The 21446-nt window shown below is 55.0% G+C and overlaps 3 protein-coding genes across 4 annotated transcripts; all 3 read left to right on the forward strand.

Annotated features, from left to right (window-relative positions):
- Positions 1–437: 437 nt before the first annotated feature.
- Positions 438–5437, forward strand: SNX12 (sorting nexin 12). Its single transcript, XM_058848142.1, has 4 exons — positions 438–670; positions 2149–2244; positions 3099–3223; positions 3665–5437. Exons 1-4 carry the CDS (start codon positions 506–508, stop codon positions 3765–3767), a joined length of 489 nt encoding a protein of 162 aa, XP_058704125.1. The 5' UTR covers positions 438–505; the 3' UTR covers positions 3768–5437.
- Positions 5438–5553: 116 nt separating this feature from the next.
- On the forward strand, positions 5554–9678 carry LOC131583721 (serine/arginine repetitive matrix protein 1-like). Its single transcript, XM_058848131.1, has 7 exons — positions 5554–6215; positions 6292–6456; positions 6786–6914; positions 7260–7361; positions 7875–7975; positions 8629–8701; positions 8919–9678. Exons 1-7 carry the CDS (start codon positions 5648–5650, stop codon positions 9065–9067), a joined length of 1287 nt encoding a protein of 428 aa, XP_058704114.1. The 5' UTR covers positions 5554–5647; the 3' UTR covers positions 9068–9678.
- Positions 9679–12158: 2480 nt separating this feature from the next.
- SLC7A3 (solute carrier family 7 member 3) lies at positions 12159–21119 on the forward strand. 2 transcript variants are annotated; one of them, XM_058848130.1, is made up of 12 exons: positions 12159–12294; positions 13383–13788; positions 13984–14142; positions 14230–14407; positions 14509–14621; positions 15494–15716; positions 15894–16033; positions 16113–16215; positions 16495–16706; positions 17346–17512; positions 17770–17878; positions 17985–21119. In XM_058848130.1, exons 2-12 carry the CDS (start codon positions 13419–13421, stop codon positions 18116–18118), a joined length of 1908 nt encoding a protein of 635 aa, XP_058704113.1. In that variant the 5' UTR covers positions 12159–12294; positions 13383–13418; the 3' UTR covers positions 18119–21119. The 2 variants fall into 2 exon arrangements, 1 of the variants encoding a protein (XP_058704113.1); XR_009278579.1 differs by lacking the exon at positions 17346–17512 and having other exon boundaries at positions 17985–18123.
- The last annotated feature ends 327 nt before the right edge of the window (positions 21120–21446 follow it).

The raw sequence follows: 21446 nt of genomic DNA on the forward strand, positions 1-21446 counted from the left end.
CCCGGGGCTGGCTAGGCCCCAGACGCTGTATGATGCAATCCCTATGTACGAGTTTTGGCCCCGCGCTCCGCTTTCCTGCTGGGAGCCCAGCGCAGCCGCCTCAGCTTCGGGCTCTGCCCTGTCTCGCAGGGGCCCGGCCGGGACAGCTCAGGCGACGCAGAGCAACGCTGGCAGCAAACCTGCCATGCAGATTCCGGGGTGGGCCGAACGAGCCCCGTGTGCTGAATACCCGCTGCGCTTATGCAGGGGGCGACCGCGCGGCGGCGCTGTGCGGGCCGTGGCTGAGCGGCCCCGAACCCTGGATAACTACCGCTTTATGCAGGCACTATGCGGGCGCCGTGCTGCGATGCGCGGGTGGGGTGGCGGCTGAGGGGCCCCGAGCCCTGGATAGCTGTCGATTTATGTAGGCGGCGGGCGGGCCCTGTGCAGTTATGCGCGGGCGGGGAAGGCTGCGGTAGCGGGAAGGGTGGGCCGGGCCGGGCGGGGCGGCGGCGGCACCACCACCATGTCGGAGGCGGCGGTGGCGGACACCCGGCGCCTCAACGCGAAGCCGCAGGACCTCACGGACGCGTACGGGCCCCCCAGCAACTTCCTCGAGATCGACATCTTCAACCCACAGACCGTGGGCATGGGCCGCGCTAGATACACCAGCTACGAGCTCCGCATGCGGGTGCGGCCCTCATCGGGCCTGCGGGGCTGGGCTGCCCAGTGTGCGGGTGTGCGGCCCGGGGAGGGGCGGCAGCGCTCGGGATGCGGTGGCCGAGGGACGGCGGCCGGGTAGGGCCGGGGTGGTGCTGCTGTTGAGGAGTGGGGGGCGGAGGAGGCGAAGCCCCGGGCAGCGCCGGGCTGGGGCGAGCAGCGCGCCTGCGGGGCTCAAGGTCAGAGCTGATGAGTTCGCCGGGGCTGCTCAGCATCCAGCGGGGGCCGGTGCGCGCAGGGACAGGGAGGTGCTGCCTCAGCAGGCTCCTGCGCCCGTCCCCTCTGTAGAACACCGCTGGGTGGTTGCTGAGCAGGGCATGGCTGCACGTAGCTGCTTATCTCAAGTGAGGGAGAAGAGTTGGGCGGCACTATCTTGCGACCTGCTCACACTGCAGGCTGGCTGCTTTGTGGGCAAGAGCCCATGACCCAGGAGTGTGCATAAGAGGCTGAGCAGGGTTCTCGTAATTGGCCTTTAAACGAGCTGAACTGGGACTCCTTCACAGCTCTGCGTCTGATAGATTGGGAAAGTAAAACTGAGTTTCCCCTAAAACAAGCACCCTTTAGCATGTGTTGTGGTGCTGGTTTGACTTTTGCTTATAGCCTAATTTAACTGCTCAGTCTGCACTATCTTTCAGAAGAATTGGTGTTTGCTTTTTGCTGTTCCGGTGCTTGGCTCCCATCAGCCTGCAGGTGGCAATGGGAACCTCTTAGTCCCACTGAAACCAGCGGAGATGCTCTGAAAGCAACTGGGTTTATTTCACAGACCTCATAAGAACACAGTTAATTGTGCTGTAGTAATATCTGAGTGTTGCCCATCAGACGGTTTTCCTACCTAAGTTCCTGGAATGATTCATGGGGTAAAGTTAATGCAGCTGTCATTTGCTGTACTCCAGTGTCAGAGGAGAAAGATGAGGAATTGCTGCGCATTTCTCCAGTGTCACAAGATGGGCATGAAAAGCCTGTAAGGGTAGGTGCTCTGTTTTGGAAGAAGACTGTAGATGAGGTCTGGCCTTGAACAGTTGCTGGGGCAAGATTGTCTCGATTAGTTCTTCCATGAAGATGCCAGTCAGGTCAGATGTTCTTTTACTCTGCAGGCTGCTGCAAAGCTCTCTTGTAGATCAAAATGGAGTAAACTTGAGGGGAAAAAAGCCATTCTCCTGACAATCACATTGTCAGCACAGGTTCCAGTGTGTGTCCCTGGGAACGGGACGTGTTCCAGAAATAGTCACTCAAGGGAGAGGGAATGGCTGGCACTGAGTAGAGTGGCTTGCTTGGATCTGAAGGATTTTGGTGTTTGTGCTGTTCTGAATATGGAATTTGAGTGTTCCCATCATGCGTCCTTCTCAGGAGGTTTGATTTTCTCATTGCACCTTCAGGTTTCAGTTACATGTTGAAATACTGTATGGCTTCCAAAGCAACGTGCAAATTAACTGCTTTGCTTCATTACAGACAAACCTCCCCATCTTCAAATTGAAGGAGTCATGTGTGAGGAGACGATACAGTGACTTTGAGTGGCTGAAGAATGAGCTGGAGCGAGACAGTAAGGTGAGGCCTGGGTCAGACCTCCCTATTCCTTAAGCCAGGATGTGGGAACAGTTCAGCAGTAATCTTGAGATTCCCAAAAGTGAAGCTATGGTGGTGGATGTTGCACCCCAGACACTTAAATCTAGGTGTTAAACTGAGGTTCCTTTATTCTAGTTCGGTGCAAGGAGAAATCCCAACCAGGTATTCTCAAGAGGTCACAAATTCACAAAAGTTTACTGGCAAAAATACAGAAAATTAATGAATTTTGGCAAAGGAGTAAATACACTTATAAAGCATTTATTATAACATAACTGAGAATTAATTTACTATTAACTTAGCATAAACTTATCCCATTTAGAAACCTTTAAAACCTTAAGTTGCTATGTTACCCAAAATGTTCCATGAAAAAAGGATTAGAAGGAGAAGAAAAAGACAGAAAAGGTACAGAAAAACACACATAGCTACCAACCCCTCGGGTTCCAGCGTGGGTGAGATGGAAACTCCAGGAGAAGATAGGGCCCAGACAAGTAGGTCCCTCATGGGAGCTTTTAAACCCCAGGGCTTTCATGGCCCCCTCCCAGGGTGGAGCTTCTGGTCACTCGGCCACTCAGGGGCTGGGATGCTGGCTCTGGGCAGGGGGGTTAGAGTGTTTCACTGTCTCACCTTCACAAGACCTGATCTGCCCCTCCCACCAAACACACGGGCATTTGCCAAGCATCCCAAAGTGTTTTGAGACATGAAACTTAAGCAGTCTCTGACAGTGAGCACTTTCTGTGTTCTGTCCATGTGATGGCACATGGAGATGGGCATCCAACAGCAAAGGATATCTACTTGCAAGTGGCTGTTCTGCTCATGGGGTGATTGTGTGCTTTCAGATTGTAGTGCCACCGCTGCCTGGAAAAGCTTTGAAACGACAGCTTCCCTTCCGAGGAGATGAAGGCATCTTTGAGGAGTCTTTCATCGAGGAGCGGAGACAGGGCCTAGAACAGTTTATTAACAAGTAAGCTCAGTGTCCTGGCTTTGCTGTGTGCTGCCTCTTTAGCTGTTGCTGGGCTGTGGGTTGACTGTGAGAGAGACTTGACCTGCTACTGGCAGGTGCCGGTGTTGGAGGGTGGTGCCTACAGCCATGTAATGAAACTGGAACTGGAGCAAGTCCTGCCCTGAGGGGGGGCTGTGCTTTGTGCTCTCTCCTGAGAGCATAGTGAGTATTAGCAGAACAGCTGTGCTACAGGGACCCACCAACATGGCTCAGGGCACGGCGTGGAAGGGAACAGCCTGTGCTCAAGTACCTCTTACTGGTCCTGTTGCAGAGCGACGCGTGACCTTGGGTTGAGTGCGGTGCAGGTGTGCTGAGCTGGCTGCCTGACTCCCTCCTCAGACATCAGAGGCGTGGGGGTCTTGGAGGCAGCTGTGCTAACCTCCACATCTGATTTTCTTCCAGAATTGCTGGACACCCACTGGCACAGAATGAGCGCTGCTTACATATGTTCCTGCAAGAGGAGACTATTGATAGGAATTACGTCCCAGGGAAAGTGCGCCAGTAGGAGCACCTGGCACTGTCTTCCTCCATTCCACCCTCCCTCCTGCAAAAATGACATTTATTTTTACACTAAATCTGTCTTCTCTGAACCAGCTTTTCCTCTCTTGAACCTCCCAGTTTGTTCAGTATTTTCCTCTTTTGTAACTGGCAGCAGTTTGTTCTACTGGGCTGTGGTTGTGGTCTAAAGATGTGAAGATTGATGCAAGTGAGCGCGTTGTCCCACATCTAGGGGCAGATGTGGATAGGTGTGGAGCAGGAAATTGCTAATGGCATTACGGTGTAGGAGCTGCCTCTCTCCCTGTACAGGAAGGTATGAGATGACCTTCACTCCCTTGTCTGTGCAGCCCCAAGCACATCTGCAGGAGACTTTGAAGAATAGCAGTTGTCATGTTGGTCAGTGATTATATCAGGTATTAGAGTTTTAGTAAGGTTTATCCAAACCAGTGAGTAGGTGCCCGGGTATGTCAGTCTGTCATCCACCCCATTCACCCTGCATGAAACCCCCATTCTTCACTGTCTGGAAGTGCTGAGACCCAACACCTACTCAAACCCCGCTATCAGCCTCCTGCATTACAGACCTGTTTGGTGTATTTGTGGCCCCTCCTTTCTAAGGTGCTGCTGGCAGCTCGAACTGTTTCCATCTTGTGTGCTCTCATGATGCTCTGTGGGCCATTTGGCACGTGGAAGATGGGACAGTCTGGGCTGTAGCCACGTGTTCTGTGATGCATTGGCCCAGAGTTTAACAGCCTGTCATACTATGGGCTGCTGGGCTGGTGTTGCCTGCAGCACCTTGCTCAGCTGAGCCTAGTGACCTTATCTTGGGCCCCAGCTGCTGGGAGGAGCAGAGGGTCTGGCTAAGGAGGAGCAAGAGAAAGCTGGTGGGAACAGCTGTAAGATGTATCCATGATGGCTGCTGCAGGAGGAGCCCAGCAGTGGGGCCCAGAGTGAGGCCACCTCTCCAGAAAAGGACAGCAGAAAATAGTCCTAGATTAGACATTTGCTTACAAAGCAGGGGAAGTAGCAGTGGCTCTTTGTGTGTTCTCCCCTGTTCTGCGGTGAGCTAGGCAGTCACTTATGTGGAAGTGGGAACATATGACTGGTCAGAGAAGTGTTCACAGCTTGAGGGGGCAATGAGGCTGTGACTTGCTGTAGCAGAAGTGTCTTTTGGAGGCTCCCCCAGCTGCCACAGCTGTGATTAGTGAGGTTGGGCCTCAGTTCAGGGGCTCCTCAGGTCAAGGCTGGCTGGTTTATAAGCGCTTGATCACTTTATTGTGGCACAGTTGAGCCTTTCTTGGAGCACAGGCCTACAGTGGATGCCCTCCTGTTCCTGCTAGGCACGTTCCCCGAGGTCTTCCCAACGTCTCCTCTGTTTTCTGGTGAGGAACTGGCACTGCTGGGCGAGAGGTGGCTCTTGGGGAGAAGTCGCTGAAAGCGCGAGGGAGCTGCTCCGGGGGCTGGCTCGGCCCGGAAAGGGCCGTGGGGCAGCGTGGAGCCTGGTGCCGGTGGAGGCGGCCGTGGCCTCGGAGGGGCTCGGTCCCCGCCTCCTGCTGCCGCCGGTCACGCTCGGGACGGCTCCTTCCCCTGCCCTGCGCGGGGCTGCCATCCATCCAGCTGTCTGCACCCTGTCCAGTGTAACGTCCCGGTGCCGTTCGCATTAAACCACTGTGAAGCCAATTGTCTGCCTGGTCCTGGGGGCTACCGGCACGGGGGAACAGCCGGGAGAGAGCGGGCAGCGGCGAAGGGGGGGAGAGCTGCCGGGACGGAGCGGGTACTGGCGGGGCGGGGCGGGGGAACCGCGGGGCGAGGACGGACACGGGTGGGGCGAGACACGGCCGGAACAGAGCGGGCGCAGAGGAGGCGGGCTGGGCTCTCTGACGAGGTGCGATGTGGCCGCCGGAGCCACGGGCTGGCTCCGGTTCACCGGACCCTCCTGACCTGCTGCAGCACGTCCAGGCGCAGTGCTCGCCGGCCACCCCGCTTTACCTCAGCTTCTTCGAGGAGGAGTGTCGCGCCATCGCCGCCAGCCTGCGCCTCGGGGCGGCCGCGGAGTCTTCGCTGGGCCTGGGGGAGCTCAGCCTGCTGCAGCCCGAGCCCGCCGGACCCGCTACTTCCACGCCGCTGCCCGTCCCGAGCCACGAGCGGAGCCGGGCCTTGAGCGAAGATGATTGCGAGGCCGCTGCTGCCCCGGCCCCAAGGAAGCCCGGGTGCCTCCCGCAGCCCGCGGCTGGCGGTGGCCTCGGCGCCCGTTCACCTCGCCCGCCCCCCCAGTCCCGGCGGGCGCGGCGCGGTCCCGAACAGCCCTCCGGCGGCGGCCCCGGCACCCCTGCCCGCTCCCTGGGCCGAGGCCGCACCAGGCTCCCTCTCCCCCGCACACGGGCCTCGCTGGGGCTGCAGCTCCCCGCGGCCGGCACAGGGCGCGGTGCCTGGGAAACGCGGCTCCTCCGGCCCCCAGGTAAGCGGGGCCACGGCGGGGAGCCCCGGCACGGCCACCGCCCGCCCGGCGCTGCAGGTCCCTCTCTCTCCCCCAGCGACCAGGCCGAAGCTGACGTCGCCTGCCAGGTCCAGGCTTCAGTATGCCAGCGGGGCTTCGCAGCAGGCACAGCCTTCCAGCCTTCCCAAACCTGCCCCCCGGGACAGAGCGATGAAAAGTAATTCCGCACCTGCCAGTTGCCTCACGCGAAGCACGGAAGCGCGTGAGTTAGGGTGCTGCATCTAGAAGGGAGAAGGGGAAGGGCTTGGGCTGCAGCCTGGCTGAGGACAGGGAGCGGGGAGTCTATGGGAGTGGCACAGGTAGAAGCCTAGGAAATATTCTCATACCCCGAGGGATGTGTTAAAACACTGTCTGGCTTCCGCCAGTGTGGAATGGCAGCCTGTTGGCTTTGGAGCCTTTATCCCGTGGTGTTGTGGGGTCATGGGGTAGTGGTGCCTGTGCACCTAGGTCAGGCACCCTGGCTGAGCCCCGGGCTGCCTGAAGATGGAGCTGCTTGGGAATGGCGGCCTCTCTGCTTACTGTCCACTACAGCTGCTGTCAAGGTTGGGAGTCGTAAACAGCCCTCCTCAAGGCTGTCTACAGCAATTCCTGTGGCTTCCCGCTCCTCACTACGGCTTCCGGGAAAAGTGGTTTCGTCCAAGCATTTTTGCCTTAATAAAGGTGAGTCTTGCCAGAAGCCTCAGAGGATGCAGTCATGGGAGAGGAGTGCTGCTGCCATGGGAAGAACATTCAGGTCTTGGCTGCAGGGTCAAAGCTGATCCTGGGGAAAGGACTGAAGGGGACTGCATGTGCTTGGGCTCTGAGGAGGGGAGGTGAAGTGCAGAGCAAGCAAGGCTAGGTGAAGTCCTTTCCCTCTTTTGCTGGAGAGGCATCCAGCAAAGAGCCTGAATAAATCTGGTGCTTGAGGCTCATATATAGAAGAGGAAGTCGCCATGGTCAGGTCAGGGCACTCTCCTAGCAAGGGTTGAGATGCTCTTCATTTTCCTTTCCTGGGTCTCACTTCAGGATCAACTACACAGGAGCTGGTGTGCAATAGGACCCAAGAGCTGAAGGAAAATGGTGAGAGCAAAGAAAATCAGGTTGCAGCAAGGATTGTCTTGGGTGCAGGTGAGTGATATGGAGTTGTAGATTCTTGCCTTGTGTTGGGAAACGTGGGATGCTGCTTGTTGGGAAACGCTGCTCCCCTGATGGGCTCTGGCTGACCAGGTGTGCTGAGGATGCTCCATCCTGTGCTGCAGGCAGGGGGTGCTGCCTTCACAGGAACTGCAGCTGGGCAGCCTGCAGTCCTGAGCCCTGCACAGAGGGAGGGGAAGTGAAGAGGCTCTCCTCACTCTACTGGGACAGCCTGGTCCCACCCGGCCCGGGCAGCTGCCTGCCCTCACTCGGAGAGGAGATTCCTAGCAGGAGCCCAGAGCTGCTGGGAGCAAGGCCACGCAGGGGCACTTTCTCCCAGCAGCACCCATACAGGCCAAGCCAGCAGCAGCTGTTGGGCTGGAAGTGCTGGGAAACTTCTGACTCTCTTGGACAGGTTCTGTCCTTCCCTGATCTGGAGCAGCCCTGTGGCAAGGTGAAGAGGGGCCAAGGATGGCAGGTTTCTAGTGCTGACACCTCTCTTCACAGGTAAACCTAACCAGACATGGTTGTGCGTGGAGTCCTCTTTGTCCAGAGAGTTGGCCCCTGGCCTGACTTCATGGCGTGAAGATGCAGGCCCTGCTGAGCGGGTAAGAGCCAGCTGTATCCTGTCACCATGGAGCACTGTTCAGTCTCTGGCTTGGGCCAGCTATGCCAGAGGTGGGAGATGATGAGACCTGGACCTGCCAATTTCTGACTGGCACTTGAGCTGTTTCAGCCTTTCTCTGGGGTTTGCACAAGACCATGGGCATTTTTTGCATGGCTTTACCACCTCTCCGTGCTCAGGGGACTGCAGGCTTCTGTCCAGTTAGATTTTCTAAGGGTCTTCTGAAACATGCAAACTTCCTGTAGCTTGTGTTGTCACTTTTATATGTCCTGACATGTAGGACATGGCCCTAGGATGGGGTGTGCATAGCCTGCAAGATGAATCTCCAAGTTAGGAAATCTCCTACCTGCAAAATAAGTTTGTGCATTTTCCAGCATATTTAGAGCTCTTCACTCTGTGGCTGCAGCTAGCCAAAGGCATTCTTGTTTCTCATGGGTGCTGGCAGATGCTCGATACAGCGGATTCTTCTCCAGGCACCACTCCTGTGATGGATGTGCCCTGGCAGTGGTCCCCAGAGTGCTGGGTTAGGAGTGTTGGATGGGCTGCAATGCTCCTCCAGGAGGTGGGCTGTGCTGTGGCAGTGTTGTAATGGGGGTGACAATTCCCTGCATCACACTTGCACCTTTCTCTTGCCAGTCTGCAGGTGATCAGCTGTCCCAGGAACTGGAGCATGTGAAGAAAGAGCTGGAGCGAGTGAGGGGTGAACTTGGTATGTGGAGCTGGCTATTCTGAGGACTGCAGGACACCTGCAGTCCAGGTGACATCCCCTGTGCTTGTACCTAGAGCCCAGAGCCTGCAGCTTCATGGGAGTGGGGCTGGCTTCATGTTTAGGGGGTAGAGCAGGATCTCAGCTGCTGCCCTAGAAAGTCTGGGCATGAGGTAATTAGGATGGGCTGAACACACACCTTCTTGCTTCCTCTCTGTAGCTGACAAGACTGCCCAGTGTGAAGCCTATCAGCAGACAATCTTCTCCTTGCAGGCTCAGCTCAGAGCAGCAGGTGTGTGCCTTTACTGTGGTGAGCCCTCACTTCTGTGCAGGCTGCAGGGATGCTCCAGTGATCCCTTGCTGGTGTAACTGAGGGCTGCAAGGTGGGAGGGGTACAGCTCATGGCCTTTCCCAGGGGTCAGGAGCTGAGTGCCAAAAGTGTTACTGCTTTGATGTTGCTGTTGCTTCCCAGGAATCTGTGTAAAAGATGCAGCAGTGTTTGACAGAGGTGACCTGGGGAGAGACTGACAGCTGGGACATGGGGACAGACAACAGCTGTGTGAGCCTCTGGGCCAGTGATATATGTGGAGCTGTTGAATGAATTAATTTCCTAACTCCTTATATGTAAAATAAAGATGTCTTTTGCAGTAGTGATTGCTGTCTGCTTGGATAGAGGCAGTGCCCAGTGCTGCCCACTGATCCCCAAAGTACTGGGCGAGCAGGGCATGTCGGTGTTTGGCTACAGCTGGTTTTGCCCAGCCAGAGATTTGAGGTCTGTTACAAGGAGGAGCTAGGTGCTGGCGGATGGAGGTACAGTATAGCTCTGGGGGAGCATTTCTGGACAAAACTGATGCTCCCAGGTGGGATGATTGGGTGTGGTGGTTGTGGGCAGCTATATGGGCAGGTTTCTTCCTTAGACCACCTTCACATTGGATGTGGGAAAAGCCAATGCTGGCTGATGGCACACTGGGCTTCTGCAGCCTTTGGCTATTAATGTTTTATTATCCCTCCCTGTTCCTGCATGCTGGCACTGGGAGACCTGCTTTGCTGCCTTCTCTCTGTGTTTGGTTGATGCAGTCGTCTTGTTGTTCTGCCTTGTGTCTGGATGAGGCGCTGGAGAGTCCTGCTGTCTGGTGCTGGCAGTGCCCTGAGGTTGGGCTGGTAAGGCTGGCCTGTTCCTGATCCTCTGATATTTCTGGTTGGTGTTCTGCCTGCCTTGGAATGCACATTCACAGGCAGCCCACAGCCCTTCCTGGGGCAGCTGCCCTGGACTGTGCACAGGGCTGGCTGCACAGGGAAGCTGTCCCACCCCTGCTTGGCACTTGGTTGCTGGGGCAGCTTCAGTGCTGGCACAATCTACAGCACAGAGCCCTAACAAGCTGTTGTGTTCCCTGTACATGCCTGATGAAGATAACTTCTTGGTGCAGGTACTAAGGGAGTTGACTAGAAAAAGTGCCCTGCTAGATTTATTATTTGTAAATAGAGAGGCACTTGTGGGTGAAGCTGGACTTGATGGTCGTTACAGGTCCCTTCCAATCTGAAATATTCTAATGCTTCAGTTGTGGAAGGTGGAAGGGGCATCCAAGGACTGATGTGGATCTATTTCTGCAGGGCTTCTGGCCCTCTTTATGGGCTGGAGCCATCTCCTACTCTCCTTTGATGCTGGCTGCATGTGCCTTGCCACTGTTTGCCTTCCTGCTGTTCCTGTTGAGACGTGCACTTGGCTTGTTCTATGCCTCTGCCTGCTCCCAGCCCTTGGCCTGTGCTGCTGGATCAGGGCCCTGAATGATGGGAATGGAGAGCAGTAAGACTGGGAGGTGAGGATGGGACACTGGGAAGACACATGTGGGAGCTGGAGACATGTTCTGGTGTCCTGATGCTGCCGCTTTCTGGAAACTGTCTCCCAGCGCCTGATGTTGCAAGAAGGTTTCTGGGAACAGGCAAATCATGTAGTCTGCCCCCTCACTGTTCTAGGTACCTCATATCTGCTTGTCTGAGACGGGGTGAGCCTGCTCGGAGTCCTGCTGTGCCCATGCTGCTGCCTACCCCGCCCGAGAACATTCTCTGCGATGGTGCTGCCCAGCTGAGTCCTTGCCTACAGCTGGTAGGCCTGGAAGGAGTAGAAAGCGTCTGAGTAGTAACAGCCATGATGGAACCTCATGCTGCCTGGAACTTCCTTCATCGTGAGGTAAGGGAGGAGAGGGGCGTGCCTGAGCCGCAGCCCTAAATTCTGAGTAAGCGGGGGCAGAGCCTGCGTCACTTCCAGTTTAGAAGCGTGAGCTGGTGTTTCCATCACCGCATCCTCCCGGCGTTTGACCCCCGGAGGGTGCGGGGGAGGCAGCTGCCTGGCGCTCCTGCCTGTTCTGCTCTGCTCCGCTCTGCAAGCGACTGAAAAGCCTTTTGCCTCGATAGCGGCGCCGGAGCAGGGTATTGCCAGTGATGCCGGCGAGGGGCTGGCTGACCTCTCTGTGAGCTGCCACTTTGAATGGGCGCTCACGACACGCAAGCACTGGATTGCATCAGGCGCGGCCTGCTGAGGGGCGGGTCCCAGCCTGAGTGCTGGAGAGGATGGTGCTGGCCCCTGCCTCTCTCCTGGCTGCCGAGCCGTTCTCCCAAGACTTGCGTTTCCCATCACTTAGGGCTGCGTGTCGCTCCCAGAGCTGAGGGGGCTTTAGCGGAGCATACGGAAGCCGGGCTAGAGTCATCCCACAAGGTGCGGGCTGAGCTCCGCTCGCAGCCCCTGCAGCAGGGCTGGCCTCGCCGCCCCGCCTCGTTCCCAGCCGCGGCGGGGCAAGGCCGGGCCAGGCTCTGTTCTCATGGCACACCTGGGCTCGGGGGATCCTCAGCCGCCCCCTCCGTGGGTTTCCCGAGGGAGCAAGGTGCCTTGCCGTGGTCTCGGAGATGCTGCCCGCAGCAGCCGCACTCCTCTGGCCGAGCCGTTCCTCGCCCCGGTGCCACTTGTTACTGGAACTTAAATTTTCTAAAATGTGCGCGGGAACGCGAGTGGGGCTGGGAGGAGCCGGGTTCCTGTTCCCGCTCGCCTCTGCCTGCCCTCCTCTTAGCTGGGGCTTTGGGCGGGAGCTGCTGAACGCCTCCCATTTGTACAAATCCATCGCGAGTGAAACTCTTCCCCCTCTATGCTGCCGGCCGCAGAAGTGAACGGAACGGAATTGAGTTCGCCTGACGGGGATCGCACCTCGGACGAGCCGAGCCGCTGGTGAGTGGTGGTTTGCGCTGCCGCCAGACCGGCAGGGGCTTGGCGCAACCGGTGCCGCTGTTGCATCAGCTGCCGCCGGGCCCCCCCGCTCGGATTCTGCCATACCCGGGGAGTCGCCGGACTCCGCGGCAAGGACTGGCAGTCCTTGGGACCGAAAATGCCCCCGCGGGGGCTGAGGCTGCGGTCCGAGCTAACAGCTTCCCATACCTACACCAAGTCCCGGCGGGGTCCGATGGCTACCGGATTGCAGTAGGCATGCGGGAGGCTCCTGCTGCCGCCGGACAGTTGCTTCTCCTCTACCCATGCGGATCTCGAGTCGGGTACTGGAAATACTTGGAGCAACTGAGCAGCGCTGGGGAAGGCAGCTGGAATTGTCCAGGTAGTGGTTGAGGAGGGTGCTAGTCCTGGGGCACTTGTTGCACTTGGGGTCAAGGCTGAATGTAACACGTGCTCGGGAGGAAGTTTATCAAGAGGCAGGATGGTTTGCTGGTTATGGGGAAACAGCCGAATTGGTGGTTGCCTCTGTGGGAAAGGGTCACAAAATTATCCTTGTGTACTTTAGGCTGATAAATGTAGTATGGCATGTGGTCCTGGGCATCTGTATGGAGTGTTCTCCCTTTCCCAGTGAAGGGAGGAGAAGCCAGCAGGGGGAAGACACTGGTGGGTGGGAGGTTCAGTGCTGGGCAGAGGTGGCAGCCATGGGCATGGGCATTGGGAAACACTTTCTTTACAGCTCCTCTGTGCTGGATGCCTGCTTCACAGGTTGCTCATCTTTAGAGCTTTTTGGGGATAAGTGGCTGCTGTGAGCAAGCAGAGTGGGGATGTCACAGATTCAGGGTGATTACAGCCTGCAGAACTTGCAGAATACTCAGCAAGCACTATTAGCAGGCAAGGGGTTTGCACGAGGGAGCCGTGCCATGTGTCTGTCTGGTTATGCGTCCTTGTAAAGAATGTTGTGCAAATGCTGAAAGCAAAAAAAGAATGGATGCCTCCAGTGAGTCAGCCAGCTTGCTAAAGCCTGTGCTGGAGGAGTTTGTATCCACATCGTTTGCTGCTGTGCTCACCCATGTGTCAGGCTGGAGTAATGTGCCAGCAGTGAAGTTTGGGATGAAGGATCTCCAGACTGCCAAGCCTGGGAAACGGGGCAAGCTCTGGGACATGCCTATGAGTTCTATGGTTGAGACCACACAGGGCTTGAATAAGGAGCATTTCCCACCATGGGCTAACTGGGTTCATCCCTGGTTCACTGTCCTGTTGCAAGGGGTGTGCAGGCAGGGTGTGTGCAGCCCCACAGTGTCTTAGAGGGTGCCACCATCATGGTCTCTGGCCAGCCAGTGTGGCAGGGGCGTGGTGCCAATGGGTAAGCTGGGAGCAGACTCCTGTGGGCATCATCACTTAGCTTGTGCCTTGCAGTGTGAGTCCTGCTGCCTGAAGGACACTGAGCTTCACATTTCTCTTCTCTTTCAGGGCTTTTGACCAGGTGAGCTTCACTGAGAAGACAAGATGTTGGGGGAAAAAATGGCCAGTTTTGGGAAGAAGCTGATCCGCCGGCGCATGGTGGACCTGACCTCCGATGACACACATTTTGCTCGCTGCCTCTCCACACTGGACCTTGTATCCCTGGGTGTGGGCAGCACGCTAGGGGCTGGCGTGTATGTGCTGGCTGGGGAGGTGGCCAAGGAGATGGCTGGTCCTTCCATCGTCCTCTGCTTCCTGGTGGCTGCTTTCTCATCTGTACTGGCAGGACTCTGCTACGCAGAGTTTGGGGCCCGTGTCCCCAAGGCCGGCTCTGCGTACCTCTACACCTACATTACCGTTGGAGAGATCTGGGCTTTTATAACTGGGTGGAACCTCATTCTCTCCTATGTGATAGGTATGAGGCCAGGCAGCTTGTGTGGGGCTCCTTCCAGCACTGTGCTGGCAGCATGGGAGGCTCCTGGGGGCAGCGTGTGGTGCTGTGAGGGCAGGGTGTGGGGTGGGATCAGCAGGGAGGTGGGTGTTCAGGTGCAGGTGGCTGGTGCCAGTCTGCCCTGGGCTCAGACTAATGCACAGATTTGCCATCAACCAGGTACAGCCAGTGTGGCTCGAGCCTGGAGTGCAGCATTTGACAACATCATCGGCAACCACATCTCCACCTTCTTCACCAACAAGATCACAATGCACCTGCCCGGAGTGCTGGCCAAGCATCCAGACTTCTTTGCTTTAATCCTGATTTTGCTGCTTACTGGTGGGTATGCAGGAGAGCGGATCCATGGTACCATGGGTGATGGCATGGGAACCTGATGGGTCTCACTCACTTCTTCTGTCCCCACAGTACTGCTGGCTTTTGGTGTCAGCGAATCTGCCCTCGTGAACAAAATCTTCACAGCCGTGAACTTATTGGTGCTGAGCTTTGTCATCATTGCTGGCTTCATCAAGGGAGACATCAAGAACTGGCAGCTTTCAGAGAAGGACTGTGTCAACTTCTCGCAGTCAAACTCACCAGATGACATGTAAGTAGAGCAACTGTGCCAGGCCAGGGTCTGGCATAGGGCAGGCATAGGCCCTGCTGCCCTTGCACCTCACGGCAGCTGCTCTCCTGCATTTTTTCCAGGAGAAAGGCTTTTGGCTATGGTGGGTTTTTCCCCTTTGGACTGGAAGGGGTCCTGTCAGGCGCTGCCACCTGTTTCTACGCCTTTGTGGGCTTTGACTGCATTGCCACCACAGGTATTACCTTGGCTGGGGGTGGCGCGGGCATTTCCACTGCACAGCCAGCAGCTGGCTGGGAGCTGATGGGGAGGATGCTATATGGTGTGGGAAAACAGCTGGTCTCGCCGCTCCTGGGAGGTTTCCCTGTGGAGACTGTGTCTTCAGCTGGGCCAGACAAAAGGGCTCAGAGCCTGCCCTGCCCCAGGAAAAGTGGCTCATTACACCCCATGGTGGGAGCAAGGCTGCACCCTGCCTGTGCAGGCAGCTCCCAGAGCAGCGGGGAGGCTTTTGACTGCTGAGCTGAGCCTGTGACAGTGCTGGGAATTGCTGGTGCCTCCTAGTTATTTCCCAGCCTCAAGCAGCCTTTTTCCAAACGACTGGGTTCATGCAAAACTGCTGCTTCCTGGAGCACAGGCAGATCTCTTAATTTCCTCTCATTACCCCAGAAATCTACTTAGTGGGTGGCTGGTACAGGCTGTTCTGCCTGACCTTCCTGGCTGTGCCACCCTGCCTCCAGGGGCTGCCCAGCAGCCTCCTCCTTTCCTGCTGCCAAGCCCCTTGCTGGGAGTGTGGTGTAGCACACCTTTGCAAAGCTGAGGCACACATTCAGGGAGGACCTGCATTCAACAGGCTCTGTAGGGAGACAGCTGCTGGTGGGGGGAAAGGGCTGGCATGGCCAGCAGGGCTGCAAGCCCAGGCTGCTGGACAGCTCCATCCCATCTGCCAGTGCAGTAGCATGGCCAGGGACCCATCCTCTCCAACAGCCCCTGCTTGCTGCTCCCCAGTCCTGTACTGCCATGGAAAGTCCCTACTCTGGCTCATCTGCTGAGGGTACTTGCCCCATGCTGTGTGGTTGAGTGGGGCACATGTGGCCTCTTGTGTCTGAACAGGGGAGGAAGCCAAGAACCCACAGCGCTCGATTCCCATTGGCATCATTGTGTCCCTCCTCATCTGCTTTGTGGCTTATTTCGGGGTCTCTGCATCCCTGACTCTCATGGTACCCTACTTCCTCTTGAACAAGAGCAGCCCTCTGCCTGAGGCTTTCAAGGCAGTTGGTTGGGAGCCTGCCCGCTACGCCGTTGCTGTTGGCTCACTCTGTGCCCTCTCCACCAGGTAGGACTGGCTGTATTCCTTGCCCTGCTTGGCACAGCATGGGGACTGGCAGCATTCATCTTGGCTGGGCTGGGGATTTGCTCTGTCCAGCTGCTGTCCTGCTCCTGGCACAGAGCTGGTCCCTTCCCCTTCTGGGTGGTAGATATGGGCAGCTCGCCTAATCTCTCTCCACAACAGCTTGCTGGGCTCCATGTTTCCCATGCCCCGAGTGATCCATGCCATGGCAGAGGACGGGCTGCTCTTCAAGTTCCTCTCCCAGATCCACAGTGGCAGAAAGACCCCTCTGATTGCCACCTTTGTCTCGGGGTTCTTTGCAGGTAAGGTTCCTAGCCACCTCCTCACACCCGGCCTTGAGGTGGTCTGGAGCTGTGCTCATGCTGCGTGTCCTCATTGCAGCGGTGTTTGCCCTCCTGCTTGACCTGAAGGACCTGGTAGACCTCATGTCGATCGGCACGCTGCTGGCCTACTCCCTGGTGGCGGTGTGCGTGCTCATCCTCCGGTGGGTGACTCCTCGTGTTTGGCGGTGCCCAGGGTCGATGTTCCTTACATTGTCCTGGGGCTTGTAGCCACAGCTTTTTTCCAGGGGCATGCAGCCTGGGGAAATGTCAAGCCCCCAAGATGGAGGCTGCTGACCACAGTGTGTGTGTGTCTCTGGGCATGTCTCTTGGAGTGGCTGTCATGGGCTGCCAGAGCAGCAGGGATATGAAGGTGCTGCCGACTGTTCCCTTGGGCTAGGAAGTTCCTTGGGCTCTGCTGCAAGCTTGTCTTACCTGCTCAGGTACCAGCCCACACAGCCAAACTCCCCGAAGGCCATGGAAATGCTGGAGCTGAATGGGAACGAGGAGGAGAGAGTGATCATGAACCCGACCATCGCTGCTGCCAGTGCCCAGCACAAAGAGACGTTGTCCCTGGAAATGCTCTTCAACCCACCTGGGGACACCCCCACTGTGCTCTCGGGGCGCATTGTCTATGTCTGTGTCGTGGTCATTGGTGAGTGAGTGCGAACTGGTGGCTGGTGTCCCCTCCTGCCAGGGGCTGGAGTGTTCTGGCGTGTCTCTGCAGAGCTGGGAAAGGATGGAGAGCATGCTAGGTAGAGGAGAGGGGCCAGGTTGCCAGTTGCTGTTGGCAGTGCCAGCAGGTGATGAACCCTAAGCAGGGTGCCAAGTGCAGGGTACAGCTGTGGTTTGGGGTGCACAGGCATTATTGGAGGACATGGGTTCTAAGCCGGGGATGTGGAGGTGGTCATGAGAGATCCCTGTGATGAGCCTGACCCATGTTGGCCACCAGCGAGGGCAGTCCCCAGGCCCTTGAGCGTGCCTTTGCTCAGCCAGTGAGGTTTGATCTGTCTATCAATGGCTCCATTGTACAGCCAGAACGGGGTGACTCAGCCAGGGCTGGGTAAATGTCAGAGCTGGGTCCAACCCCAGCCAAGTGCAGGTTCCCTGCAGCTTGCTGGTCTGGGATGTGCCTCCAAAAAAGTGCTTTCCTAAGGCTTTGGGGTGGATGTTAGAGACAGTGGGTGGTGGACCTGACCAAGAGGAGTGGGTCCCTCAGCCCAGCTGTTGTGAGGCTCAGGGCCCCAGGGAGGCCATGTGCCATGCAGTCCCCCAACTACCCTCTCTCTTGCAGCCACACTGATCACAGTCATCTGCGTGGTCCTGACCCTCAATGTGGCTGCACTGAAGGTTGCCAGTGTGGGCTGTGTTGTGGCTCTGGTGCTGCTCCTCGTGGCTCTGCTCATTCTCACCATCATCATTTGGAGGCAGCCACAAAGCAATGCACGGTTAAACTTCAAAGTGAGTGCAGCCCCCTGCATCTTGATGTCTGCACCCCCCTGGACTCTGTCAGGATCTGGGCACTGCAGGGACTGCCACGGCTTGCTACCAGGCAGTGGGCCCTGGAATGCATCTTTCTGAGGTGCAATCTGAGGGTGGAAGTGCCTGGGTGCACTGGCCTATGACAGGGAGGGGGTCCTTCCACTGGCCAGTAGCATCCTCAAGCCCAGCCTGGTCCCTCAAGGCACAGCTGACACAGCACTTCTTGTCCCTTGCAGGTACCTTTCCTCCCACTCCTGCCAATCTTCAGCACCTTCGTTAACATCCTGCTGATGGTACAGCTGAGTGCAGACACCTGGATGCGGTTTGCTGTCTGCATGGTTTTGGGTAGGTGTCCTGCAGTGGGGAATGCAGTGCCCACAGGTCTCTCCTGGAGATCTGTTAGTGCTGACAACCCACCATTGCACATTTCATTATGGAAACTGTCCTGCAGGTTTTATTATTTACTTCACCTATGGGATTTGGAACAGCGTAGAAGGGAAAAATGCAGAAAAAGCCTGTGCCACAGTAGAAAAGCCTCTGCACCATCCTGGACTGGACCTCAGCCCTGGGGCTGCTGCAGACTGAGGGCCTGGGGACCAGTGCTTCATGGACCTCTTTGCCACTTTGGGACAAGATCATGATCCAGAGCATACATCCATCCCCTTTCCTGCAGAGAGTGAGTCCAAGTGAAGTACTAAGGCCTGAACAACAGGCCCTGAGCTGACCTAGGATGAACATTCCAACCAAATGTATCTTTCCACTCATTAAGGAAGTATTATATTATGTGTTTATTTATTGGCAAAACATGTTCACCTTTATGTGTCTAGAAACAGGATAAGGCCACATCCGGCCTAATTAGGGGGTGTAGGATCAAAGACAATTCCCTTGGATCCTCCTTGAGCCCTGGCCAGGCTTTAGGAGAAAGCTGGCAGGAAAATTATATTAGAAATCATATCAGCTGGTTTGTTTAGCATTGTAAAAGCTGGACCACTGTCAGAGCAAAGTGGAGGAGCCTCGTGGCCTGCAGAGGTGGAGGCACTGCAGGAGTTACCAGTTACTGGAGTGGTTCTCCAGCCCTTGCCTGTGACAGCTTCCCCCCACAGCTGATGTCTCTTGGACTTGGGTGATGTATCTTCACTGGTGATGTATTTTTCTTTATCACTGTAGGCATTCTTTCGTAGCAGTGATTAGCATTGCTCAGCTTATCCCTTTGGAAATCTTTGCTCATGGTTAGGTACCTTGCTTAGCTTATCCTTTTGTGATTCTTTGCAGTTTTACTTCATAGTAAATGCCACTGTTCCTTAAGCTGGTGTCTGTCTCTGACCCTACCCACAAGCAAAACAAAGTGTAGTCAGCAGGGTCAGAACAAACTGTTGCTTTTAAAATCTAAGTGAAAGGAATCAGTCCTGCCCAAAATTCCCAGATGGGAAGACCTTCCGTATAGTTCACTGGCCCTCAAGTGGGCTGAGGTTGGAGGACCATGTGAGCAATGGGGAAGTCAGTTAAAAGAAGCTGAACTGCTGGATGTATTGAAACACATCCAAAAATCATGTACTGAAAAAGGAAAAGAACTTGTGGGTTTGGGAAGGCAAGGATGGATTTTGTTAACAGTATATCAAACAAAACACCAACAAAAGGAACAGTTGTTGAAATGCTGTAACATGGAGTGCCAGATGTGGGTTGCAGGATCAAATTGTAATGCTAAAGTGCCAAAATAAGCTGCTTGCTGATAAGTTGGATTTACCAGGCTTGCCAAGAAGGCTGCACTTAGAGTAGCTCAGTATCAGGAAAAGAGGGGCAGGTGAATCACAAGAAAATGCATGCAGTGATTGCAGAGGCGGGTGTGCAGTGGGATTCTGATAAATGGAATGGAGATATTTGGGAGTCCGTGGATTCTGATGGGGTTGGTTCCCCAGATAAATTTGTAGATGTGAGACCAGCATGGAGATGAAAGGTGGAATTAAATGCTAATGATCAGGAGGGATACTTATAGAGGATTATACTCAGCATGAAGTAAGTTAAATATTTGAACAGTTTAAGTAAAGACCAGGGGAACCTCTTTTCTCTTGGATGGTGTGTTTGCATAACCAGGGAGCATCAGAGATAACCCTGGACTCAGAGGACTCTAAGAGTTGTTCGTTTTGAGCTTGGATTCTTTTGTGCAGGATGCATTTTGGATTAGCATTCACAATGCTAATTAGTTAGCTTTGGGTGTAATACTAAATATCCTACAGAAAATGATTGGCCAGGATCTGAAAGTCAGAGGTATACTTTGTGAGATTGTATACAACAAGATGAATGAGAACCTCTTGTGATTTTGTATTTGTAGATAATGTTACTGAAGATACAAGTAGTCACTCCAATATTTGTGCCTGTAGCTTTATTGCAATGACAGGATCTTAGTTATTTATTTTTTGTTTATATTTTTCATTATTTTTTTTTTACCTCCTGTTATATCCTGACAATTTTTGGAATCTAACCTATACCCGAATCAAGACTTGCAGCCTACTCCCATTGGTATGAACTGGTAAAGGAACTGTTACAACACACAGACCTGAGGCTCGCTGAAACAACCCCAGGAGAATGGACAAGACTTTGATTGCTGTCCATCAGGGCATGGCAGAAATACATCATGTGATGGAGAGGGTGAAGAAAGTTGGAGAACATGGATGGTGGGATGTTCTTTTTGTATGGTTGCCTACAGCTACCAGAATTCTCAACTGAGTGCTTTACCCTGGTGTTGTTTTACTGATGCTAATCCTTTTGCTTTTTGTTCTGATAATTGCATTGTATGTTAATGTTAAGGTTTGGATGATTATGAAACAATTAGCTTACCACCTACCTCCACTGATAGTAGACGATCCCATGTGGTACCAAAGCCTGAAATGTTCTCAAGCTCTATTTGGATATTGTGAAGCTTGAGTGACTGTAATCACAGGGTGTATTATGTAGGAAAATGATTAGGAACTCTGTGGACAGGTTGGGGGTACAATTAGAGGAAACTGAGGACTTAGAATGGAAATTAAAGGGTGGGTGTTACACTGTTCCTTAACTTGGTGTCTCTGTCTCTGACCCTACCCACTGGCAAAACACAGTCAGGACTGCAGAGTTGGGTCATGTGCTGCCTTTTCTGCTCACAGGGAAGTCCCGTGACTGGATGGGAGTGCTGGTGCCCCAGGGCTGGTCTCTGCCCTCCTCCAGTCCCACAGAGGGGCAGTGACACCAGCACAGCCCTCTTGCCATGATAGTTGCTTTCCCTGTGCACAGGAGGCCCTACAGGATGGGGCAGCTGTACTCATTCCATCTGTAAGGTGGCTGTGTTCACCACCTCTCCCTGCTTTCCAAGTGTCACCCTTGTACTTGGCAGCCATGGCTGGAACTCTGCAGGAAGACTTACTGCAACTTGTTCTGGTACTCATGGCACTGCCAGCAAGCTGGTACTGCTCTGACCATGCTGTTTGGTGTAAATATCTTGCTCGAGTGTCTGTGAGATGTCCTCAGTGTAGCTGTACTTGTGTCCAACCTCATCTGCCTTTCTATAATTTTACAGCAATTTTTAAAATATATTAAATGTTTTTAAGTACTTTTTTCTGTTGGTCTTGCTGCATCTCCTGTTAATGGCCTGTGGTCATGGGCCCTTCAGTAGGACCCTACAAGCCACTGGGCTAGGTACACAACTGGGTCCCAGTCAGCTGTGCTGGGTGACACCCTTGTCCAAAACCTGCCAGTTGGAGCCACTAGTCCTCATACTGTCCCCTGGGACAGTGAGCCTAAGCCAGGAGCTGTGAAGCAGTGCTTCAAACCAACTCCAGCCAGTGTTACTGGTACCTGGGGGGCAGGACAGCAGCCTGTCATGGTCCTGCTTTCAGGCCCTGTGCAGGGAGGGACTGTGTCGGAAACAGTAAAGGTCTGG

Source organism: Poecile atricapillus, chromosome 12 (genome assembly GCF_030490865.1).
Source record: "Poecile atricapillus isolate bPoeAtr1 chromosome 12, bPoeAtr1.hap1, whole genome shotgun sequence".
Taxonomy (NCBI): domain Eukaryota; kingdom Metazoa; phylum Chordata; class Aves; order Passeriformes; family Paridae; genus Poecile; species Poecile atricapillus.

Excerpts from the sequence above, each read along its gene's own strand:
- SNX12 (XM_058848142.1), top strand. The coding sequence starts at position 506 with ATGTCGGAGGCGGCGGTGGCGGACACCCGGCGCCTCAACGCGAAGCCG. Across the intron at positions 2,245-3,098 it reads AGCTGGAGCGAGACAGTAAG|ATTGTAGTGCCACCGCTGCC; the intron begins GTGAGGCCTGGG and ends GTGTGCTTTCAG. Across the intron at positions 3,224-3,664 it reads CTAGAACAGTTTATTAACAA|AATTGCTGGACACCCACTGG; the intron begins GTAAGCTCAGTG and ends ATTTTCTTCCAG.
- LOC131583721 (XM_058848131.1), top strand. The coding sequence starts at position 5,648 with ATGTGGCCGCCGGAGCCACGGGCTGGCTCCGGTTCACCGGACCCTCCT. Across the intron at positions 7,362-7,874 it reads AAGGATTGTCTTGGGTGCAG|GTAAACCTAACCAGACATGG; the intron begins GTGAGTGATATG and ends CTCTCTTCACAG. Across the intron at positions 7,976-8,628 it reads ATGCAGGCCCTGCTGAGCGG|TCTGCAGGTGATCAGCTGTC; the intron begins GTAAGAGCCAGC and ends TTCTCTTGCCAG.
- SLC7A3 (XM_058848130.1), top strand. The coding sequence starts at position 13,419 with ATGTTGGGGGAAAAAATGGCCAGTTTTGGGAAGAAGCTGATCCGCCGG. Across the intron at positions 14,143-14,229 it reads CCTGATTTTGCTGCTTACTG|TACTGCTGGCTTTTGGTGTC; the intron begins GTGGGTATGCAG and ends CTGTCCCCACAG. Across the intron at positions 17,513-17,769 it reads ATGCACGGTTAAACTTCAAA|GTACCTTTCCTCCCACTCCT; the intron begins GTGAGTGCAGCC and ends TGTCCCTTGCAG.